At 42.2% G+C, this 17,579-nt stretch overlaps 1 protein-coding gene across 4 annotated transcripts in view; it reads left to right on the top strand.

Annotated features, from left to right (window-relative positions):
• ubap2a (ubiquitin associated protein 2a) overlaps positions 1–17,579 on the top strand; it is a 162,403-nt gene that overhangs the window by 20,944 nt on the left and 123,880 nt on the right. For all 4 annotated transcript variants that reach the window (XM_068031699.1, XM_068031689.1, XM_068031672.1 and 1 more), the window contains exon 2: positions 8,560–8,687. In XM_068031699.1, coding sequence (XP_067887800.1) covers positions 8,598–8,687 — 90 coding nt within the window. In that variant the 5' untranslated portion in view covers positions 8,560–8,597. The remainder of the gene's footprint in view (positions 1–8,559; positions 8,688–17,579) is intronic.

Raw genomic sequence — 17,579 nt, 5'->3', positions numbered from 1 at the left:
TGAAGAACCTTGAATTTCATTTTCTTTAAACTGCTATTCCCTGCATGAACCTTACTCGCTGATGCACAATTACTGTTATATACTCTCTTCCTTCCTGTCTCACTCTGCTTGTCTTTACCCACATTGCTAGACTGTTCTATTGCCTTGACTTTTCTCTTTTTGTATTTCTAAATCTCTGTCGCCTGAACCATCCTACTCCTAGTTTAAAGCCCTATCCACAGCCCTAGTTATACAATTTGCCAGGATGCCAGTCACAGCCAGGTTTAAGTGGAGCCCAGCCCATCAAAACAGCTCTGTTTCCCTGGTAGTCGTGCCAGTGCCCCATGATTCAAAACCCCCTCTTTCCGCACCACTCTGAGCCATGTGTTTAATTCTGTAAAAATGCTTGACCCTATGCCAATTGACATGTGGCTTAGGTAACAATCCAGAGATGATCACCTTTAATGTTCTGCGTTTTAATTTGGACCCTAGCTCCGAAATCCCTCTGCAGAACACCATTCCTAGTTCTATCTGTCATTGGTTCCTACGTGGACCACGACAACTGTATCCTCCCCCACCCGCTCCAAGTTTGTCTTCAGCTGTGAGGAGCTGTACTTAACCCTGGCATCCAGCAGACAACACGGCCTTCGGAGCTCCTGGTTGCGGTTGCAGAGTACAGTATCTATCCCTCGACTATACTGTCCCCTATGACTACCTCATTCTTTTATAGCCAATAAAGTACCTTTTGAAGTGGAGTCATTGGTGTAATCTGGATTTTTAGTTCGAGCTTTTTTTTAAGTAGCAGAGTTGTCAGCTTTAAGTTGCTTTGCAAAACCTTTTTTAAACTAGTTAAAAATGGAAAAGATAACTTAGTTGATTCTAGTACAATTAACGATGATGGTTTTTGAAATGGAGTGCATTTTCTGTGAATGCTAAGATGTTGCAGCTTTGGTACATAGGCATGGTGTCTTTCATGCTGCAAGTGGTTACTTCTATCTGCAATTATAGAATATTAACCATAAAACAATAAAGGAGATTTAAAATTCTGAATGTGTGATTAACAATTTAAGATTGTCAGCTCAGGATATACTTGACTTCAGTTTTCTTAAAGGCCTTATTCAGTGCTTGTCATGGGAATATTCTAGGCATTTCTATGGCAGGACTGTTTTAACAAACTGGTTCCTCACTGTATCTAGGTGTATTTGTCTACTAGTTTCAGCCCAAATCTAGGATTCAAGCAAATAATCTAGATTTGATGTTTCACGGAACTGCTGTACTGTTGGAGATGTTGTTTATTTAGCTGAGTTTTTTTTAAATTGAGGCGTTTGTTAAGCAACAGAAGTAGACCATTGAAGTCTGTTCCAGCATTCAACTAAATCATGGCTTGTCCATACCACAACTCCACTTAACTGTCAATGTTTCATATCATTTGATACCCTTGCCTTACAAAAATCCATCAGTCTCTGTCTTAAAAATTTAAATTTTTCTAGCATCTACAGCCTTCGAGGAGAATTCTAGATTTCCACTTTGTGTGGAGAAAGTGCATCCTGAATTCATTTCTGAATGGCATAGTTCCAATTTTAACCTTTCGCCCTCTTGTATGTATCTAATCCTGTTACGTCAAGACCTCAATTTCAGCAATAGAAATGTGATCTAACTCGAGAGAATAAAGTTAAGTTTATGCATCCCGCCACAATATAACCCTCTAAGACCTGGTATGGTTCTGGTGAATGTGCTGCACCCTCTGAGGTGCAGTGCCCAAAACCAAACACAGACCAAGGCGCTATGCAACTGAACCACATCTTCCTCACTTCCAACTCTTTTTACTTAAAGGCCACATTTCTTTAATCTTTGGTTTACTTTTTGTACCTGTGCAGTTGGTTTTAGTAATCTTTGCACAAGTTGCACCCAAATCCTATGCTGCTCTGCGCCTTTTTTTTGTCTTATCCAAAGTGGATCACTTTGCACTTTTCTCTCATTGAACTCCATCTTCATTTTGCCCACTTGCTTAGTCTGTATATGGTCCTTTGCAACTTTCTGCTCCCATCTACACAAATTTGCTGTGCCTCCTAACTCTCATCTTGGATATACAAATCTATTTCTTCATCCAAGTCCTTAAGAGATAAGGTGAAAAGCTGAGGCTGCAGTTCAGATCCCTGGGTACGCCACTTGTCATAGCTCACTGATCAAAGTATATCCCTTTCTCTTTCTCTGACCTCCATGTCACAAGACCTTGTCCAAGTTATGATTGTGAGCCAGTGACTTTGGGGTCATTTGACCATCAGAGCTTTGCATCTGGGTCTGTCCATGTGTGTTTCTAGCTGCATTTGTTACATAGAAACATACATAGAAAATAGGAGCAGGAGGAGGCCATTTGGCCTTTCAAGCCTGCTCTGCCATTCATTATGATCATGGCTGATCATCCAACTCAGTAACCTGTTCCTGCTTTCTCCCCATACCCTTTGATCCCTGTAGACCCAAGAGCTATATCTAACTCCTTCTTGAAAACATACAATGTTTTGGCCTCACCAAGGCCCTGTATAATTGCAGCAAGACATCCCTGCTGCTGTACTCTAATCCTCTCGCTATGAAGGCTTACATACCATTTGCCTTTTTTCTTGCCTTTTGCACCTGCATGCTTACCTTCAACGACTGGTGTATGAGAACACCCAGGTCTCGCTGCATATTCCCCTGTTTGTTTATAGCCATTCAGATGATGATCTGCCTTCCTGTTTTTGCTACCAAAGTGGATAACCTCACATTTATCCACATACTGCATTTGCCCACTCTCAACTTGTCCAAATCACCCTGAAGCCTTTCTGCATCCTCCTCACAACTCACCCTCCCACTCAGTTTTGTGTCATCTGCAAATTTGGAGACATTACAAAGAACAAAAAACAAAGAAAATTACAGCACAGGAACAGGACCTTTGGCCCTCCAAGCCTGCGCCGATCCAGATCCTCTATCTAAACATGTCGCCTATTTTCTAAGGGTCTGTATCTCTTTGCTTCCTGCCCATTCATGTATCTGTCTAGATACATCTTAAAAGACGCTATCGTGCCCGCGTCTACCACCTACGCGTTCCAGGCACCCACCACCCTCAGCGTAAAGAACTTTCCACGCATATCCCCCCTAAACTTTTCCCCTCTCACTTTGAACTCATGACCCCTCGTAATTGAATCCCCCACTCTGGGGGGAAAAAGCTTCTTGCTATCCACCCTGTCTATACCTCTCATGATTTTGTGCACCTCAATCAGGTCCCCCCTCAACCTCCGTCTTTCTAATGAAAATAATCCTAATCTACTCAACCTCTCTTCATAGCTAGCGCCCTCCATACCAGGCAACATCCTGGTGAACCTCCTCTGCACCCTCTCCAAAGCATCTACATCCTTTTGGTAATGTGGCGACCAGAACTGCACGCAATATTCCAAATGTGGCCGAACCAAAGTCTTGTACAACTGTAACATGACCTGCCAACCCTTGTACTCAATACCCCGTCCGATGAAGGAAAGCATGCCATATGCCTTCTTGACCACTCTATTGACCTGCGTTGCCACCTTCAGGGAACAATGGACCTGAACACCCAAATCTCTCTGAACATCAATTTTCCCCAGGACTTTTCCATTTACTGTATAGTTCACTCTTGAATTGGATCTTCCAAAATGCATCACCTCGCATTTGCCCTGATTGAACTCCATCTGCCATTTCTCTGCCCAACTCTCCAATCTATCTATATTCTGCTGTATTCTCTGACAGTCCCCTTCGCTATCTGCTACTCCACCAATCTTAGTCTCGTCTGCAAACTTGCTAATCAGACCACCTATACTTTCCTCCAAATCATTTATGTATATCACATGTAAATGTATATTACATTTAGTTCCCTCATCTAAATCATTGATATCTCCAACACAGAAGTCCTTGAAGCGGCCAACACCACCAGCTTATATACACTACTGAGTCAGCGGCGCTTGAGATGGCTTGGCCATGTGAGCCGCATGGAAGATGGCAGGATCCCCAAAGACACATTGTGCAGCGAGCTCGCCACTGGTATCAGACCCACCGGCCGTCCATGTCTCCGCTATAAAGACTTCTGCAAGCGCGACATGAAATCGTGTGACATTGATCACAAGTCGTGGGAGTCAGTTGCCAGCATTCGCCAGAGCTGGCGGGCAGCCATAAAGACAGGGCTAAATTGTGGTGAGTCGAAGAGACTTAGTAGTTGGCAGGAAAAAAGACAGAGGCGCAAGGGGAGAGCCAACTGTGCAACAGCCCCAACAAACAAATTTCTCTGCAGCACCTGTGGAAGAGCCTGTCACTCCAGAATTGGCCTTTATAGCCACTCCAGGCGCTGCTTCACAAACCACTGACCACCTCCAGGCGCGTATCCATTGTCTCTCGAGATAAGGAGGCCCAAAGAGATATTGTGAATAGCTGGAATCCTAGCACCAGTCCCTGCGGTACCCCACTAGTCACTGCCTGCTATTTGGAAAAAGACCCATTTATCCCTACTATTTGTTTCCTGTTGCCAACCAATTTTCTATCCATCGCAATACACTACCCCCAATCCCATGCGCTTTAATTTTACATGCTAATCTCTTATGTGGGACTTTGTCGAAAGCCTTCTGGAAGTCCAAATAAACCATATCCACTGGCTCCCCCTCATCAACTCTACTAGTTACATCCTCGAAGAACTCTAGTAGATTTCCCTTTCGTTAATCCATGCTGACTCTGCCTGATTCTACCACTGTTCTCCAAGTGCTCTGCTATAAAATCTTTGATAATGGACTCTAGCATTTTTCCCACTACTGACGTCAGGCTGACTGGTCTATAATTCCCTGCTTTCTCTCTACCTCCCTTTTTAAATAGTGGGGTTACATTGGCTACCCTCCAATCTGTAGGAACTGTTCCAGAGTCTATAGAATCTTGGATGCATTGGTGGTCATCTTCCACTATTTCTAGAGCCGCTTCCTTAAGTACTCTGAGATGCATACCATCAGGCCCTGGGGATTTATTGGTCTTCAACACCATTTCTCTAATAATACTGATTTCCTTCAGTTCCTCTCTCTCTAAGCCCTGTGTTCCTCGTCATTTCTGGTATGATACTTCTGTCCTCCTTTGTGAAGACAGAACCCAAGTATGCATTTAGTTGGTCAGCCATTTCTTTATTCCCCATAATAAATTCCCCTGTTTCTGACTGTAAGGGACCTACATTTGTCTTCACCAGTCTTTTTCTCTTCACACACCTATGCAAGCTTTTACAGTCAGCTTGCTCTCGTACTCTATTTCCCCCTTCTTAATCAATCCCTTTGTCCTCCTTTGCTGAATTCTAAACTGCTCCCAATCCTCAGGTCTGTTTTTTCTGGCAGATTTATATGCCTCTTCCTTTGATCTAATGCTATCTCTAATTTCCCTTGTAAGCCATGGTTTGGCTACCTTTCTCATTTTACTTTTGCACCAGACAGGGGTAAACAATTGTTGCAGTTCATCCATGCGCTCTTTAAATGTTTGCCATTGCCTATCCACCTTTAAATAACGTTTCCCAATCTGTCATAGCCAACTTGTGCCTCATACCTTCATAGTTTCCTTTACTAAGATTCAGGACCCTAGTCTCCGAATCAGCTATGTCACTCTCCATCTAGATGAAGAATTCTATCATATTGTCGCTCATCCCCAAGGGGTCTTGCACCACTAGATTGTCAATTATTCCTCTCATTACACAATACCCAGTCTAGGATGGTCTGTTCTCTAGTTGGTTCCTCAATGTATTGGTCCAGCAAACCATCCTGTATACACTCCAAGAATTCCTCCTCTACGGTATTGTAATTAATTTGATTTGTCCAATCTATATGCAGATTAAAATCGGCCATAATTACAGATGTTCCTTTTTCGCATGCATCTCTAATTTCCTGTTGAATGCCACTCCCAACATCACCACTGCAGTTAGGGGGTCTATATACAACCCCCACTAATGTTTTTTGCCCCTGTTTCTCAGCTCTACCCATACAGATTCCACATTGTCAGTTAATATCTTTCCACTATTGCGTTAATTTCCTCTTTAACCAGTGATGCAACTCCACTGCCTTTTGCTTTTTCGTCTGAATAGCAGTTGGAAGCAAGACACTTTTCTCTTTCCCTAGGAGCACTTGGTCCAATTGCAGTGTTCCTACCAATGCCCCTGTTAAAATCAGCACGTTGGTTCAAATTGAAGGAACACTTTTCTGATTTGTTTGACTTAGCCATGTGTTGATTAAACCAGCTGAGCTACAGGAAACCCAGGCTCTATTTACATACCCATTTGAAATTGCAGACCAAAGGTTCCTTTCTAATTTCCCTGTTTCCATCCTCCATGGGTTCGTTGACTGTTTCTCCATTGGTTTAGCACCTGGACAACATCAACGTGAGCAGAGTTCACACTGAAGAATATTAAAATTGGGACAGCTTCAATTTGACAATCAGAAGCACTTAGATCTAGGTTGACACTCTGCAGTACTGAGGGAGTGTTGTGCTGTCGGAGGTGCCGTCTTTCGGGTGAGAATCATACTGAGGATGGTTCTGTAATACGTCTGCGTGCTCAGGCGGTCGTAAAAGATCCGATGACGCTTTCAAAGAGCAGCAGGGTAGTTATTCCCAGTGGCCTGGCCAGTTTTTCTTCAGTCAACATGGCAAAAAGACTATCTGTTCATTATCACATAGCTGTTGTGGGAGCTGTGCACAAATTGGTTGCCAAGTTTCCTACATTACAACAATGATTACTTTTAAACTACTTCATTGGTTGTAAAGCACTTTAGGTCATTCTGATGTTGTGAAAGGCATGTTTATTTTTAAGTTCCTATTTTGTATTGGTGCTGCAAGCTTTTGTCAAGTATGAACAATGGGGATGTTCTGTTTTAAAGTGGTTTCTCATTTGAGTGACTAGACTCTAAATCAATTTCCACCAGAACGCTTATTTGTTTTTTTATTTAGAGATACAGCACTGAAACGGGCTCTTCGGCCCACCGAGTCTGTGCCGACCATCAACCACCCATTTATACTAATCTTACATTAATCCCATATTCCTACCACATCCCCACCTTCCCTCAATTCCCCTGCCACCTACCTATACTAGGGGCAATTTATAATGACCAATTTACCTATCAACCTGTCAAGTCTTTGGCATGTGGGAGGAAACCGGAGCACCCGGCGAAAACCCACGCGGTCACAGGGAGAACTTGCAAACTCCGCACAGGCAGTACCCAGAATTGAACCCGGTTCGCTGGAGCTGTGAGGCTGCGGTGCTAACCACTGTGCTGCTTAATTGAAAGTATAAACACATGGGAAGGTAGCATTGCTTATTAAAACACAATCCTTCAGCCATAGAAAGCATTTCTTTTGGTTTGAATTAATTCAAGGTGACAGAGCTGAGCAGATGTCTTATGCCTCCCTATGAGAAGCAAATCTTCAGAGTAGGAAGGGTACAATGTGCTATTCTTAATGTCCCTGATATGAGTCATATTGCAGATTCTTTGGATTATTTAAATCTGCCTGTGTTGTAAATGGCAACACTTTTTCCCCTTTACTATCCCTTTGTCCTTGTTCAAATATAGCACCATCCAAAACTGAGAATGCAAGTACCTTTCTGTCTAACTTTCCTTTGTCAATTTAGCTGAATCTCTCATTTTATAATTAAAGCATACTCTGTGCCAGACCATGGTCTGACTCCAGGTCATAAAGCTATTGCTATTTTGTATCCTGAGGAGGTGTGGGCTGTGTACAGGGAGCAGAAGAGCATAATTCTGAAGAGAAAGAACTTGCTTTTTATATAGCATACGAATTAGAAGCAGGCTTAGGCCACTGGGCCCCTTCGAGCCTGCCCCACCATCCAACAAGATCTGGTTGTGGCCTCAACTCCATTTTTTTTTCCCACCTACCAGTGATGACGTTTGACTACTTGTTAGTCTAGAATCTATCTACCTCTGCCTTTAAAAATATTCAATAAGCCTGCCTCCACCACACTCTGGGGAAGAGAGTTCCAAAGACACTCAACCCTCTAAGAAAAAGATTTCTCCTTATCTGTCTTTAATGGGTGACCCCTTATTTTGAAATAGCTTTAGGGGAAAAAGGAAAACAAAATTGCATTTCATAACCTCAGGATGTCCCAAAGTGCTTTACAGCCAATGAAGTACTTTTGAAGTGTAGTCATTGTAATGCATGAAGCACGGTAGCCATTTTACACACAGCAAACTTCCACAAACAGCAATGTGGTAACCAGACAATCTATTTTGGCAGCTTTGATTGAGGGATAAATATTGGTCAGGGCATGGGGGAATAACTCCCCAGCTCTTCGCAATAGCACCATGGAATCTTTTATGCCCACCTGAGAGGGCAGACGGGACATCAATTTGCAAGATTGAGTCTTTAACAGTGCATAACTCCCTCAGTACTGCACTGCAGTGTCAACCTAGATTGATCTCCATTCTGTGGAGTGAGGCTTGAACTGAGAAAATGCTGTCTCGGGCCAGAGTGATTTAGAATTTAGATTTTTACTGCAGAATACATGCATGAATAGTAAGTTTTGAAAGACCATGTTTCTTTCTTTTCCAGATTTTCTATTTTGTACTTTTTTTTTGTATATACTGTATATGATGACTTCAGTGGCCACTGACCGATCTCGTGGAACTCGGGACAAGGCACAAACTCAAACGTGTACACAGATACAGAAACCAGTACAGGTAAAAGGCTGAATACTTTAATAGCTGCCAGTGCAAATCTGATCTGGGAGGAAAATGATCTTGAGATTAGTAAGTATTGTACGGAGAGCAGATAAATGTTTGCTTTTTTTTTTAAACAGCTGCCCCCTCCACCCTCTTAAATTAACAGGGCTGGAGGGAGAATATTGGCTATTTTGTTGGTTCTCAAGTAATGAGTGCAAACGTGCCATAATCAGTGTAGAAATGTGCATGGTCAAGAAAACCCCACATGCCAAATTAGAAGTATTAATTCATCAGTTGGAAATTTACATTAGACATTTAATGGGGGGGGGGGAGAAAAAAAGTCCTACAGTAACTTAAAAAAAAAAGCTGGCAGCCAAGATGGCCACTGCAATTTGCATCTGAAACACCTTTGCACATTCAAAGGCCCAACTGCAGACAAGTCTGAGGAGCCCTGGACCCAGAACAATGGCTTGCTCTAAGTAATTGAATTACTGAGGATTGTTTCATTAGCATAACAGTCAAGGCCATCCTGACACATTGACTTTGTAAGAGCAAACCCCTGAGTGTAAATATTGGCATCCTGGAACCTGTGGAGCCAATTCTGAACCTTTTATCTCATTTAAAAACAAAGGGGATTGAGAGAACCACGTGACAGTCGGTCCATCTCTGGGGGAAAAAAACAGAAATTTTGTTATACATGCAGAAGACGAGCAGTAGCTCAGTGTACAGCAGTAGAAAGTTGCGTGCTTCCCTTTCTCCCCAGAAAACTTCAAGTTTGAAAACTCTCTGCGACTGGGGGACCCTCCAAACCCACAGACTGCTACAACCAGCGACCAGGGGGAAGAGAGCCAACTACAGTTCTGCCTTCAAGAAAACCTTGAACAAAGCAGGCCAACCAAAGTGCACTTTGACCATCGAGGACTTCAGAATACAGCTCTAGTCATAGGACTACCGGATCATCCACTTCACAGACTGTATTTAAGTTCCATTTATTCTGGACTTTAATCCAACCAGCAAATTTATTTTTCCCTTTAATCTGTGTGTGTGTGGGTGATTCTCGTGTGAATGTGTGGCATATTTTTAAATCTGGATTCGAATGTTAAGTATAATCTTACTACTTTCTTGTTTAAACTCAAGAAAATTGTCCGATTGGTTCTTTGCGATCACAGTAAAGGTAAAACACTCACGGAGATGGTAAACACAACCACAGTTTAAAAAGGAATAAACCCTGTTGTGGTTAGCTAAGAGGAAGGGCAAGAAGAGGTGACTGTGACCCCCTCCTCACTTGGCAGTAATAGAAATTTGGGGGCTAGAGTCCAGCATCGTAACCCAATGACAAACAAGAAATTGAAAGTGGGAAACCAAATTGATCCCTATCAAAATTTAAAAAAAAAACCAATACAGGTTTTCTTGTGATTTTGCTGCTAGAGTACTAATATGTCCACAATTGAGGCCACTCCCTAAGCCAGAGTGAAGTAACTTGGCATAAAAGCAGAAAGTGCTGGAAATACTCAGCAGGTCAGGCAGCATCTATGGAGAGAGAAGCAGAGTTAATGTTCAGGTCCACAAATGCTGCCTGACCTGCTGAATACTTCCAGCACTTCCTGTTTTTATTTCAGATTTCCAGCATCTGCAGTATTTTTCTTTTCTTGAAGTAATTTGGGATAAGTTAAAGGCCCTATCAATTGAAGAGTTGAGGAATATAGTTGGGCAGTTAGGGATTGCTTTCCGTGCGAAAGCTAAGAAATCTGAAAACTTGTGAAGAGGACATAAGGAGGCTACAAAGGGATACAGGTAGGTTAAGTGAGTGGGCAAAGACCTGGCAAATGCAGTATAATGTGGGAAAGTGTGAAATAGTCCACTTTGGCAGGAAGAATAAAAAAGCATATTCTCTAAATGGTGAGAGATTGCAGAGCTCTGAGATGTACATGAATCGCAAAAGGTTAGTATGCAGGTACAGCACTTATTTAGGAAAGCAAATAGAATGTTATTGTTTATCTCGAGGGGAATGGAATACAAAAGTAGGGAGGTTATGCTTCTGCTATACAGGGCATTGGTGAGACCACATCTGGAGTACTGTGTACAGTATTGGTCTCCTTTATTTAAGGAAGGATTTAAATGCATTGGAGGCAGTACGGAGAAGGTTTACTAGACTAATACCTGGAATGGGTGGGCTGTCTTACGAGGAAGGGTTTGACAGGCTAGGCTTGTATCTGCTGGAATTTAGAAGAGCAAGAGGCAACTTGATTGAAACATATAAGATCCTGAGGGGTCTTGACATGGTGGATGTGGGAGAATCTAGAACAGGGGTCACTGTTTAAAAATAAGGGGTTGCCCATTTAAGACAGATGAGAAATTTTTTTCTGAGGGTTGAGTCTCTTTTGGAATTCTCTTCATCAGAAGGCGGTGGAAGCAGAATCTTTGAATATTGTTGAGGCAGATAGATTCTTGATAAGCAAGGGGGTGGAAGGTTATCGGGGGTAGGTGGAAATGTGGAGTAATCAGGTCAGCCATGAACTTATTGAATGGTGGAGCAGGCTCGAAGGGCCGAGTGGCCTACTCCTGCTCCTAATTTTGTTTGTTGGTATGTAGAGACTGTTAATAGCAGAATAATGAGCAGTTGCATGACTGCAATTCAGCAAAGGAGGACAAAGGGATTGATTAAGAAGGGGGAAATAGAGTATATGAGTAAGCTTGCAGGGAACATAAAAACTAACAGTTTCTATAGATATGTGAAGAGAGAAAGATATTAGTGAAGACAAATGTGGGTCCCTTACAGTCAGAAACGGGGGAATTTGTAATGGAGAACAAAGAAGTGGCAGACCAATTAAATACATACTTTGTGATTCTGTCTTCACAAAGGAGGACTCAAATTACCTCCCAGAAATGTTGGTGAACCAAGGGTCTAGTGAGAAGGAGGAATTGTATGAAATCAGTATTAGTAGGGAAATGGTGTTAGGGAAATTGATGGGATTGAAGGCCTGATAATCTACATCGCAGACAACTTAAGGAAGTGGCCCTTGAAATAGTGGATGCCTTGCTGGTCATTTTTCAAAACTCTGTATAGACTCTGGAACAGTTCCAACGGATTGGAGGGTAGCTAATGTAACCCCGCTATTTAAAAAAGGAGGCAGAGAGAAAACAGGGAATTATAGACCAGTTAGCCTGACATCAGTAGTGGGGAAAATGCTAGAGTCCATTATAAAAGATTTTATAGCAGAGCACTTGGAAATCAATGACATGATCGGACAAAATCGACATGGATTTACGAAAGAGAAATGATGCATGACACATCTACTGGAATTTTTTGAGTATGTAACTAGTAGAATAGATAAGGGAGAACCAGTGGATATGGTGTATTTGGACTTTGAGGGCTTTTGATAAGGACCCCCATAAGAAATTAGCGTGCAAAATTAAAGCACGTGGGATTGGGGGTAAGGTACTGACTGATAGACAACTGGTTGGCAGACAGGAAACGGAATAAAAACAGGTCTTTTTCCAAGTGGCAGGCAGTGACTAGTGGGGTACTGCAGGGATCAGTGCTAGGTCCCCAGCTATTCACTATATATATTAATGATATAGATGAGGGAATTAAATGTAATATATCCAAGTTTGCAGGGGACACAAAGCTGGGTGGGAGAGAGAGCTGTGAGGAGGATGCAGAGTAGCTCCAGTGTGATTTGACCGGTTGAGTGAGTGGGAAAATACATGGCAGATGCAGTTTAATGTGGATAAATGTGAGTTATCCATTTTGGTGGCAAAAACAGAAAGGCAGATTATTATCTGAACGGTGATAGTTTGGGAAAGGGGGAGGTGCATTGAGACCTGGGTTTCCTTGTGCACCAGTCGCTGAAAGTAAGCATGCAGGTGCAGCAGGCAGTTAAGGCAAATGGGAAATTGGCCTTCATTGCGAGAGGATTCGAGTACAGGAGCAAGGATGTCTTGCTGCAATTATACGAGGCCTTGGTGAGACCACATCTGGAGTATTGTGTGCAGTTTTGATCTCCTTTATCTGAGGAAAATGTTCTTGCCATTGGAGGGAATGCAGTGAAGGTTCACCAGACTGATTCCTGGGATGGCAGGACTGACTTATGAAGTGAGATTGGGCGGATTAGGCTTGTATTCGTTAGAGTTTAGAAGAATGAGAGGGGATCTCATAGAAACCTACAAAATGCTAACAGGACTGGACAGACTAGATGCAGGGAGGATGTTCCCGATGGCAGGGGAGTCCAGGACCAGGCGTCACAATCTAAGGATAAGGGGTAAGCCATTTACCACTGAGATGAGGAGGGACTTCTTCACCCAGAGAGTGGTGAACCTGTGGAATTCTCTACCACACAAAGCAGTTGAGGCCAAAGCATTAAATATATTCAAGAAGGAGTTAGATATAGTTCTTGGGGCTAAAGGGATCAAGGGATACAGGGAGAAAGCAGGAACAGGGCACTGAGTTTGGACAATCAGCCATGATCGTATTAAATGGCGGTGCAGCTCGAAGGGCTGAATGGCCTACTCCTGCTCCTATTTTCTATGTTACATGAAAAATAAAATATTAAAAGGCAGTCATGCTTTGAAGTTATTGAACTCCATTTTCAGTCTGTAAGGCTGTAGCGTGCCTAATCGAAAAATCAAGTGCTGCTCCTCGAGCTTGCGTTGATGTTCACTGGAGCAGGCCAAAGACAGAAATGTTGGCATTTGAGGGCAGGGGATGTGTTGAAATGACATGCAACCGGAAGCTCGGGGTCATGCTTTCCGACAGAGCAGAGGTGTTCCGAGGTATCGGAGGAGCCCTGGACCCAGAGCAATGACTTGCTCTAAGTTAATTGAATTACCTGGGATTGCTTCATTAGCATAACAGTCAAGGCCATCCTGACACATTGTCTTTGAAAGAGCAAACCCCTGAGTGTAAATATTGGCATCCTGGAACCTGTGGAGCCAATTCTGAACCTTTTATCTCATTTTAAAAACAGGGGATTGAGAGAACCATGTGACCTGTTTTTTTTCGAGATGGACAGACGAAGTTTTGTTACACTCTCAGAAGACAAGCAGTAACTCCGTGTGCAGCAGCAGAAAGCTGCGTGCTTCCCTTTCTCTATCCCCAGAAAACTTCAAGTTTGAAAATTGTCTGTGATTGGGGGACCCTCCAAACCCACAGACTGCTACAGCCAGCGACTGGGGGAAGAGAGCCAACTACAGTTCTGCCTTCACGAAAACCTTGAACAAAGCAGGCCAACCAAAGTGCACTTTGACCAGTGAGGACTTCAGAATACAGCTCCAGTCGTAGGACTACCGGATCATCCACTTAACAGACTGTGTATTTAAGTTCCATTTATTCTGGACTTTAATCCAACCAGCAAATCTGTTTTTCCCTCTAATCGTTGTGTGTGTGTGTGTGTGTGATTCTCATGTGAATGTGTAGCATATTTTAAAATCTGGATTAGAGTGTTAAGTATAATAAACTTATCTCTCTCTTGTTTAAATTCAAGAAAACTGTCCGATTGGTTCTTTCACAGCTACAGTAAAGATAAAATGTAAAACACTCAGAGATGGTAAGCACAACCACAGTTTAAAAAGGAGTAAACCCTATTGCGGTCAGCTAAGAGGAAGGGCAAGAAAGGGTGACTGTGACCCCCTCCTCACTTGGCTGTAACAGCATATAAGTTAATTCACTAATCATTTTATTAGGTATCAAGTTCCTTTGAAAATAAACATGTTCTGAACGATTAATGTCTTCATGATGTGGTCTGACATTTTTGGCTTGTGAAACAAATGGCATTTTTTCTTTTAAATTAGTCTGTTAGAGCCTTCTAAATATGTGTATGAATGAAACTTCAATGATTCTTTTTCATCAATTGCTCATGTCATTCTGAAGTCAGTAGTAATCATTTGGCCACAAACCTCCAAGTTTGCGTTTTAACCAGGCTTCTGCCACCTTTGTCATTGGTTTGTCATTTGGCACTAGAAATTTTGTGTTCGTTTCATTGCTAGTCATTTTTAAATCGCCCCCATGTTAAATGTACATAGAAATTACAATGTGAAAATGGGTACTTTGGCCCAAATAGCCTATGGTAGTTATCCTCCATATAATCAGTAATCCTAAACCCATGTGCCTATCCAGATCACATTGAGATGCTGTTTTTTTTTTTCTGAAAGCTGATGTTTCCATAACAGAGGTGTCCAACCTTTTCGCGTGGGGTGGGGGGGGTGCTGCATTACAATGTTTGTCCGACTTGGGGGCTGGTGAGCAAATTTCTGAAAGATGTGGCATTAAAAATTCTGTTGTACTATTAACCGAAATGAGTGCATTCTTCTGAAGATGAAGAAGCTTTAAACGAAAAGACTAACTCACTTGTGTTCTTGTCGCTATGTTGAACGCTGATTTTAGTGAGATACCTGGCATTGTTTTTGTTTGCATAGGTAGTTAATGTCTGCCCGCACACTTGATGTGGCGATGCGCAGTATTCCGGATAAATGTCCATCTGTCAAGAGTGACTGTGATTAAAAACAGAAAATGCTGGAAATACTCAGCAGGTCAAGCAGCATCTTTGGCGAGGAAAGCAGAGTTAACGTTTCAGTTCGGTGACCTTTCATTAGAACTAGATGAAAGGTTCTGATGAAAGATCGCAGACCTGAAACGTTAACTCTGCTTCTCCCTCCACAGATCCTGTCTGACCTGCTGAGTATTTCCAGCACTTTGCTTTTATTTCAGATTTCCAGCATCTGCAGTATTTTGCTTTTATTATAGGAGTTACTGAGATTTTGATGCCTTTCATTCTTGAAAAAAATTGTTCGCAGGAATATGTGCCGCCAAACAATGCAATGAATCGAAGGGCATGTTTTGTTAGATTTGGATATGATGCTGTGGGAACATACTGATGAAATGTAAGACGGTCATGTTCTGTGAAAGCTCTCTTCATGTCACTCATTTTGGATCTCAGTTCCAGTTGCAACATGTCCTGAGCATCGGTGGCATCAGTTCCAAACAGATCTGCGAACAACTTTTATTTCATCAGTGCTCCTTAAAATCTGCAAACATTAGTTTGAATTCATCTCTCAAGTTGCGGATCAGCACAGAATACTTTTTCGTGGTTCACTGTCTCAGCATTTCTTGTGGCTAGCATTTTAAAGTGCCCAGCTCTCTCCATATTCAGTTGTTTCTGCATCAATTCTAACTTCTGTATGAGTGTTTGGACATGCTCACAAAGTTTTTGTGTACTAATTGATATCCTTTCCTTGCACTCAACTGCAGTTCTTTTAATTTAACTTTTACTGCAAACAGTTACCTTTTAAACTATGTTGCTGTATGTTTGATTTGGTGAAGTAGCATACTTGAGTTTACTGGGTAACTAAGCTCAATAGTTGACTGCTCAGTCACACTTACAAAAAGGGGGAACTATTCAGTAAGTTTTGCAATTGCTGCTTTATAAATCTGTGACCCTGTTGGTGTTTTCAACACAACTCATTAATTGTAACTTTTTTATTTTTACAAATAAAAGCAACTTTACCCTCTTCCTTCAGTCTTCCCCTGAAAACTTCAAATTTCTTTTCCTGTAACCTTTCACCTGCTGTACCATTGTTGCACTGAATTTGTTAAGTGTCTCCCTTTTTATCTGTCTTTTGCTGTTGTCCCTCTTCCATTCCGGTCTGATAATCCTACCTCATGCTGTAAATTCCAAGGACTTCAAACTTGAGTGCACGTAGTTGGACCTTGGACAGTGCCCTAGGGATGTTCTGGGGCTGAGATGATGCACCTCCAACAACCACAACCATCTTCCCTTGAACAAGGTATGACTTCAGCCAATGGAGAGATTTTCTCCTGATTCCCATTGACGTCAATTTTACTAGGACTGCTTGGTGCCACACTTGGTCAAATGCTGCCTTGATGTTGAGGACAGTCACTTTCTTCTCGCGTCTGGAACTCAGCTCTTTTGTTCATGGTTGTAATGAGATCTGGAGCAAAGTGCTGTTGGAACCCCAAACTGCACATCAATGAGCAGATGAGTAAGTGCTGTTCAATGGCATTGCTAATGACACCTTCCATCACTGAGAGTAGACTGATGGGGCAGTAACTGGCTGGATTGGATTTGTCCTGCTTTATGTGGACAGGATATACCAGGGCAATTTTCCACTTTAGGCAGATGCCAGTGTTGTAGCTGTACTTGAACAGCTTGACCCGGGGCGTGATCATTTCTGCAGCACAGGTCTTCACTAAGGAATGTTGTCGGGGGCCTTAACCTTTGATTATTTTGAGTGCTCGGCCTTGTCTTTATTATATGGAGTGAATCATAGAATGGTTACCTTGCCCTCCGTGTCTCTCTCTTTCTGCCCCCCCCAATCGATGTTCTTCCCTCCTTTTCTCTTCTCCCTTCCCCCGCTCCCCATGTTCTCCCTAGCCCCTCTCTGGCTCAGTCAGTTTTTTCTTAGCCATCAGAAATATTATGAAGCCAGCTACACTTGAATACCCATCAGCAAGATTAGCATATGAAGCATCACTAAAAATTATAAGCTTCATATTCTTTGGGACACCGAATGATGGGAACTTCAGTACACATTTATCCAGATTTGTTTTTAACGTTTTATTCGCCCTTAAAACATTCTCAACATTTGGATGTTTCTTCATCATCATGCTTATCTCCAGCACATTAAAAACTAGCATCAGGCCTAATCTGAGTGCGCAACTAGTTTAATTGACCCACATCTTCGCAATTGCTCAGTCCCTAACAGACTAATTTAAAGGAAAAAATGCCATTTGTTTCACAAGCCAAAAATGTCAGACCACATCATGAAGACAATCGTTTAGAACATGTTTATTTTCAAAGGAACTTGATACCTAATAAAATGATTAGTGAATTTAAACAAGAAAGTCATAAGTTTATTATACTTAACACTCTAATCCCGATTTTAAAATATGCT

This window comes from Heterodontus francisci, chromosome 1 (genome assembly GCF_036365525.1).
Source record: "Heterodontus francisci isolate sHetFra1 chromosome 1, sHetFra1.hap1, whole genome shotgun sequence".
Lineage (NCBI taxonomy): Eukaryota > Metazoa > Chordata > Chondrichthyes > Heterodontiformes > Heterodontidae > Heterodontus > Heterodontus francisci.
This window is presented reverse-complemented; position numbering and strand designations above follow the sequence as displayed.